The following is an 8,250-nucleotide window of genomic DNA, read 5'->3' as shown; positions in this document are numbered from 1 at the left end:
TACTTGTAAAAATCTAAATTTTTTTTTTGTGCAGAAATGAAACCTGTCCCTCATAGACAACGATTAACAGTTTTAGGATTAAATAAATAACGGGTAGTTATATTAACAAAACGTTTTATATACACTTTCTAAGCTGAATATTGTAAGTTTTGAAGAAACTTTGAGAGGAAACGACAAATTAGGTATTTCTATTGATCGAGATGGATGATAACCTTCATAGCTTCGCCGGTCTTTGCCAGCTCGAATGCGTCCTTTGCCTTGTGTATCGGAAAGTGATGTGTTATAAATGATTTCAAGTCAATTTTTCGGTTTGAAACTGCTGACAGTGCGGCTGAGTATCTGAAAGAGCACAAGAAGAATTACTAGTTTTACCTGTAACTAGAAAGGCCCTCTTTGATAACCTAGCATATTTAATTTATAATTTCCCCGGTGGGTCCAATTAGCAAGCCGAATAAGGATTAGGGATATAATAAAAACCTTATTAATACAACATTTTAACAAAACATAATGTTACTTACAAACGAAATATAAAAGCTAAACCTTTTTATGCAAATTATAAATAATCCTTATGAATTCTGCCTTCTGTGTGCAAATAGGTACATCAGTCTCACATACAATATTCATATAGTATAGAGGTTGCATAAGACAGTTGAATACAAAGCCGGGTAAAATGAGTACACTACATAGAAACATCATTAAAATATATGCAGTAAATTTATTTCGAATTCGCTCCACCATTAAAATAAAAAAAATTCAGTATAATGTGTAAGATTTGAGAACCCTTTTGAAGTAGAACAAAAGAATTTTGTTGTTGTATGGGTCTCGGCGGAGTAAACCGAAAAAATATGTTTTGTAATAATTTTTCAATCAAACTAAGTACTCGACACCGGAACGTTTCCGAATTGTTTCAATGAATCGAATTTTGAGATTATTTTAACTAAATTTATTTTTAGCTGTGAGGGCCTGTCTCCAACATTTTGTTTGAAGCTCAATAATACTTACGAATTCAAAAGTCGATAAGCTCCAATAATATTAACTTCTCGTAACATTGCCTTACTCAACGGCAGCTCGGCAGTCTCTTCACCGATGCCGACGATTAACACTGTCCCACCTGTTCGCGTTACCTGAAGAAGATATTTTTAAATTACCAACATGAACAAAAATATTCTTTATGGTTTAGAAAAACGTCTATTTGCATTTTTAACTAAAGTACGTGGTCTCGGTACGCAGTAAGTGGTCTCGCTGTGATGAAAAGAGACAGATGAGAACTTTACTTATAAGATTCCAATGGGGTAAGGGGAAAACATATTTGATCCACTTTCAAGATAATATGCAAGGTAATCTGTTATCGTAATAAATAATCCACTTGCTTTACTCTCTCATGATATCCACGAGGGTCTAGCTTTCATATGGATCTGTTTCTTCCATTTTTCTTTATAAAATAGGCGGTGATAAGCCGGACATGTTTGGATCTAAGATCTAACGGTTTCCTCACTATATTTTGCTTCAAGTGTAAGTGTTATTACACAAAAGTCCATTGACCATGCAGGGTTTGAACGCACGGCCATCGAACGAGTTAAACTTTAATTTTTATAGTAAGAGAGAATAGATTCTAGAAATTAATTTGCGTCGCCTGTTAGTGATACATACCATCATAGCCACTCGCTGAGCAGACGCAAACCCACAAGCGTCGATGGTGACACTTGGTGTTGTACCCAATATTTCCACAATTTTCTCTACTACCTGTTGGTCACTGTATTCCTTTTTCACCAACAGAGTGTAGTCTACTCCCAATTTATGTGCTGCCGTAAGTCGAGATTCTACCACATCTAAAATTAAACAGATAAAACATTTATTTATTCATTTACAAATTATCTACTGCTCTCAATGCAAAGTAGATTGCCGATAGCTCTCCGTAATGCAAGTGATTCATACTCCAACCTGCCCTGCATAAACCCAGATATGTTTAAGAAGCGGTAACAGTAATATTTACACCGATAAAGTTGCTTCAAGAACCGTTTTTGTACTTTTCTAGCATTAGCTTATATTTTCGTTCAAAAGGCGTACGAGTACGCTCCTAAATGGTGCGGCATATTGTTGCATCCGAGAATTCAATAGCACACATATGAATCTGAGACGCTGCATCAGCATCAGCCAATAAAAATTCCTAGATTTTAACGGTATCGACCCTACTTATTAATCTAATGCCTATTTCGTAAGTATGAGTAGGTAGTATTAAGGTAGCAAAAAAAGAAACCCATGAACACTTTTCTATATTACATAAGAGTTTATTTTTTACACTCCAAGCAAATTCTGCATTAAAGTCCTACTGAAAAAACATACTATCATCTGATCGAATAGTATTTCAGATGATTGAATTGTATCAGGTAAGTCATTGATTAATGTAAGAAAGAACAGTGGTCTAAGGTTCGTACCTTGGCTTATTCCAGAGCGTATTGGGTATGTTTTGGATACGAATTGGTTACTTAACAATCTACAGCCGATCAGATAGATAATTTGAAAATCAAGAGTGTAGGACCACAACCAATGTTAGTTAATTTTAGAAGAACAATATTATCATTAATAACTCTGTCAAAGACCTTACAAAGGCCCAGGTACACATCGTATATATAATACATTTATCCTTTGGTCGAGAAATGGTTTCAACTAATGTAATAAGATTTGTAGCTATCGATGTTTTATGCATAAATGCGTGCTGGCGCAGCGTAATTAATGCCTTAAATTCGATTAATTTTGAATGAATGCAAACACATTTCAAATAACTTTAAATACTATGAGTTGGAGTAATGAGAAAATCGATAAGGCCCCTTAATATTGTTAAGAGAAATATTAAAAAAAAGGATACTACACAGTTCAAGAATATATCGATGATAACAATGTGTGGGCAATAATGCCGCTATAAGATACTGAGATGGCGGAAATTTGTTAGGATTTAGTTTCTTTATTTTACTCAATAACGTGATATCAAATTGATCTAAGATAGATTTGTGAGGTAAGAATACCGATTTTTATTATGCTTCTGCGATACCCCTTTATTCCAAATCGTCGTACGTAACGGTTGTATCAAGTTAGCGTTTTTCTTTGACATGTAATTAATGCATCGCTAGAAATCCGTTAGTTGGCTTTTAAGATTTTTAGATAAGATATCCATATGGTTTCTACGTTCTTAATTTATGTTATCTTTCAAAATCGTTCCAAGGCGCTGAAAATTAATGTTCGAATCACAGTCCTTTATATATTCCCAGCGCCGATTTTGGTCTTTGTTTTTAATCCATCCATTCTGGTTTAATTTAGAATTGTTATGTTTTAAATTATCTACCAAAGAGCTATTGAAAGACCAACATGGTACATTTTAATAAATTACATTCCTTAGAAGGTTACCTGTTATTAGAACCTTATCAGCACCCATAGCCTTCGCAGTCATACTGCACAGAACTCCAATAGGTCCTGCCCCTAAAATCACGACGTTTGTTCCCAGTTTAATGCCTGCGCGATTACATGCGTGTATTGCGATCGCAAGTGGCTGCACTGCTGCACCTTCTTCCATACTTACGTTATCAGGAATTCTGAAGACATATATCGGCTTTATATAATTCTTAATGCAGGAAATAACAAAAAAAAATAAAGAAAACTGCTTTCATCAGTTCTTATCATATAAATTTAAATGCCATCGGGTTTTGTTGTCTTAATTGCTTTTATCACATATGTTTTTGGAAAAGTTCTAATGGATAACGCTATCAACTGATAAATGTGCCAATTATTATTTCTTTGAATTATTACCGGTTTAGTTACAACTAGTTACTTTATTATGAAATAGAGTATTGTTTTTATTTATTTTTAATACAACTCGCTATACACACATATAATACTGGAACTTTACCTCTTGCGGACAGAAGGTCCTTGGTCTTGGAGAATTATCCAAACTTTTTAGTCAGAGCTATTTCGTTTAAAGTCAATGTCGTATTATGTATAACCAACAAAATGTGGAATGAACCCAAAGTACCTAACATAGTTGTTTTTTTATATTTTAAATAATATTCCGACTACAGGTTGACTTCCTAATCCGTTTTGTTCGTGTTAATAGGTGTTTAGTGATATCGAATACGCCTTTAAACTAAGGGTTCAGAAACGAGACTGTGCGAACTAGAACGCATGTATGACAAAAACATAGGTTTTAACACACAGATGTCGAACTTAGCGCTAAGTCTTGTTTCTGATTATCACGCTTATATCTAAGATGTGTTGAAGTTTTACCTAATAAAACCTTACCTGTGACAGAAGTCGGCAACATGCTTGTAGTAGGTACAGAGGTTTCCCGGCGACCTGTGCGTGGAGCAGTACTGCGGTTTCTCGCAGATATTGTATCTTCCGGATCGACAAAATTCACAAGACTTACATGGCTGAGTAGGTTCAATAGCAACTCTGTCACCTGGCCTAAGATTTGTAACATTGGCACCCACCTGGAAATTTCGTTGTAAGTAGTAGTGATCCAGGCTTGTACCCTTTATGGGTCATGGCCTCAGATCGCTTCTCGTTCTTTGATAATGTTTCTGTCCTCAGTAAGTAGGAGTTCAGCGCCCTGTGTCTGAGGTAATCTTACACATGTTGTGGATTTTTGGTTCGAAGGGTTTTTTAATTTTCTTTTCGTTTAACTTGTTCCAATCTAAGGCAAGGGTTCAGGCGTTTTTGGTTTGGGCAGAAATTAAATTTAAGGAGCGATTTAGATTAGTTTTTTAAACCAGTGGTGGCCCAGTGCGACACTCATCCCTGAGGTTCGATTTGACAGTCACAAAAGGCTGATCACCTACACTTATAAAAAAAATATTTTTAAACAGTTCGGAATCCAAAACCACGGGTTGTTGTTTCACTATCTCCATATTATGATTAACCATTTCCTAAATTGCAGTTACAAATCACGACAATAGGTAATACAAAGACAAAAAAAAATCAATCGTTGCAAGTTCTACTTCATTAAAAACAATAGTAATACAGTAGTATATGATAAATATTATCATTCTCAAAATACAAACTTTGACGATAACTCCTGCACCTTCGTGACCCATGATAATTGGTTCTGTAATTGACTCCATACCGCATGTTCCTGTGGAATAAATTCGGATGTCCGAACCACATATTCCAACACAGCTCACCTTTATTAGGACTTCTGGAATTGACAACAATCTTAAGTTCCTTTGTTTTGCATACGTGGCCCACAGAATATGCGAAGTCAATGAAACTTCTAATGCCTTCAAACAATTTGCTAAATCTGACCAAATTACGTCCCAATACTAATAACTATCAATCAATCAAAATCATTTATTCATATAGGTAACACAATGTTAAATAATATAAAAAATATATATTAAATGCTTCTAATTTTACATTTATTTATTTATTTATACTTTGTTATCGTAATATACATAAATAAAAAAACAAAAAGTAAGTAGGTTACATAAGTTATTAGACAACAACTGCTAACTAGCAATCCTTTCTTTTATGTATAGCTAAGCCACACTGTCGCTTAGTGCCTACGTCATTCTGTAGGTCCATTATATCATCGCCATTTTGAAAAGTGCATTGAAGTTTGCAGTTAAACCAATTATTTAGTAATTCGTATTTCCATCCAATAATTGCCCATAATTTGAAAAATTATTATCGTTCCGGACACTTAGACAAAATATTCCCTATTGTCCCAACTACACAAGTTATTTATAATGAATTATATCATGCTACCAACTAACAGGAGACTGCTCCCAGTGGTCTTATTACTTAAATTACTCAATTTAGCTAACGTACAGCTAACTTAATAACACTTACCATCATCATTTATTATTGGTATCGGATATTTTTCCTGCGAATAATTATAAAGTTAATTAATTAGTTAAATTTTTTTATACGGATTAGATTTTTATATAATTATTTCCTAATTTCGGAACATTTATTTATTTTCATTTAGAATTCAGGCCTATAATCAATTATGATATTTATTTTTACTTTATTGTATAAAATACGAAACCAATAAAAAATATAAATGTAAAAATGTTTTTAATAAATCATTTTGTCTATGTCGACACATTTTTATTTCAATTAATGTATTCAACGTTTAATCAAATATTAACAGTATTTACAATTCCTTAACCTTAATAGTAATAATAAACTACTGAAATACTTACGACTTTTAAATCGTATGGTCCGTGCAAAACCACTGCAATATTCTCTGCCATTATGTTTAAAGTTACGTTGCTAACTACACTATGAGTCTATGTCAACTAAACGAAACGCAAATACAAAATTATCTCATATGTTACAGCTACATCCTAAACTTCGGCGCGATAAGTGCATGTCGTTGTATTTTTGATAAATTGTTTAATTTCGTTCTCTTTAAGAATAATGGTTATATTTGAGTTAGTTTAATAAAACTACACCATACACCTAAACCTTCTCCACATTATGTCTTGATGATAATAAAAGACCTTGATAATATAATCAGTTGTTTTTGATTTGATCTCATTTATAGAAACAGACTTATGTAGGGGTTCTTTAAAATAATACTTGGTGGCCTGGTAAAATTCAGTTTTACGTACTATATATATATCATTTAACAAGAATTCAGCAATTATATAAAACAAATTGCCTAGTAAACACAATAGTATAACTAGTATATTGATTATCACGATATTTAACAAGATATTTTTTTTTGTTTGGTTAATTATCTTCAAATGCTTACAACTTTATGTACTAAAAAGTTGTACTCAAACAAAAGTATCGTAGTAATAAGCAAAAAGTAAAGAGAAGAGCATAAGATTTATTACGTCTTAGCGTTATCTCTGTTAAAGAAGAATAAATATAGACTATTGTACATTCCTAGTTATAAGTTAATATTCTACTGTATACTAACACGAGAAAATAAATAGCGGCTGATAGCATGTTCAAGTGTAGATCATGAGGTTAAACTCCTAGATAGAGCTGAGAATTAAAATACGCCTTTGTAAACTCTGTGTATAAAGTGCACTTTCCAACTTAGAGCTTAAGAAAAGTTAGGAAATAAGGGGTATTTAAGCAACCCGTTTTAACTTTAACTTATTTAATATTAAAACTGTCTATATTTGATCTCGTGACCGGCTGTGTCGAATATGCGTACCATTGGAGTACGAGAGTTACGAAAGAGAGCGTGTTAGCGCCATCACTTTAATCTTCTGCATAAATGGCTAGAGTATTAAAATTATCCGCGACGGCTGCATCGGTCTGAAGAACTGTACATGCGTAAAATAATTATAGAAGTAATTTAAACTGATTATTACGTTTGCACTAGTAAGCTTCAACACTATGGCGTTGATGGCAAAGCTTCCAGCCAGATGAATTCATATTTAAGGGGAAGGATCCAAAGAGTGCATGTAAATGGAGTCACCTCTCCGGATTCGCAGGTGTCTGCATCGGCATCCCTCAGGGCACGATTCTCGGGCCTTTCTTATTTCTGATTTACATAAACGACCTCCCATTCTTTGTCAACAGAGTTAATGAGAGGGTATTTGTTTTGCTGATGACACTTCACTTCTATTTAAAGTGAATAGGAAAAACGTATTATTGGGCGATGTAAACAATTCTATCTCTCGTATAGTTAACTGGTTTAATGTAAATAACTTACTGCTTTATGAGAATAAAACAAAGTGTATTAGATATACAAATACTAGCGTAAAGCGAGATATTGGTAACCTGAAAGTTAAGGATAGTGAACTTTGTTGACAAAATTTCTTTTTCTTGGCATAACAATAGATAGTAAACTCCAATGAGACTCTTTTGAATAGACTGAGCTTTATAGCATATGCATTAAAGAAAATCCGACAGTTTACTGATATGGACAGCTACTACTTACTACTACTACTTTCACAGCGTTATGTCGTACAGTATTCTACTGTGGGGTGCTGCTCAAGAGGTTCGATCCATATTAGTGCTGCAGAAGCGGGCTGGTCGGGGTATGTGTTGTGTTACACCAAGGGAGTCGGCACGAAATAAGTTTAAGGAATTAAATATTATGACAATACTCGACAATAACAGAACCAATTTGAGTATACTACCAACCAGGCTCTAGAAGATAAACCACTCCTTATATTGTACCTTAGACTCGGAAAGAGTCAAAACTTTGACTTGAATGATTAAGATGTTATTTTAGATTTATACCAATTATAATAAGATAAAGAATTTCAAGCATGAAAGGATTGAAGAAAACAG

General features: G+C 33.6%; 1 protein-coding gene across 1 annotated transcript; it reads right to left on the bottom strand.

The window, feature by feature from the left end:
• Positions 1-97: 97 nt before the first annotated feature.
• On the bottom strand, positions 98-6,429 carry LOC123707135 (sorbitol dehydrogenase-like). Its single transcript, XM_045656946.1, has 8 exons — positions 6,195-6,429; positions 5,839-5,872; positions 5,052-5,185; positions 4,291-4,481; positions 3,403-3,587; positions 1,651-1,829; positions 1,003-1,124; positions 98-339 (listed from the first exon to the last, which is right to left on the bottom strand). The coding sequence occupies exons 1-8, from the start codon at positions 6,243-6,245 to the stop codon at positions 189-191; spliced, it is 1,047 nt and encodes a 348-aa protein (XP_045512902.1). The 5' UTR covers positions 6,246-6,429; the 3' UTR covers positions 98-188.
• Between the last annotated feature and the right edge of the window lie 1,821 nt (positions 6,430-8,250).

This window comes from Pieris brassicae, chromosome 3 (genome assembly GCF_905147105.1).
Source record: "Pieris brassicae chromosome 3, ilPieBrab1.1, whole genome shotgun sequence".
NCBI lineage: Eukaryota > Metazoa > Arthropoda > Insecta > Lepidoptera > Pieridae > Pieris > Pieris brassicae.
Note: the sequence above shows the minus strand (reverse complement) of the source record. Positions and strands in the feature narration are given on the sequence as shown.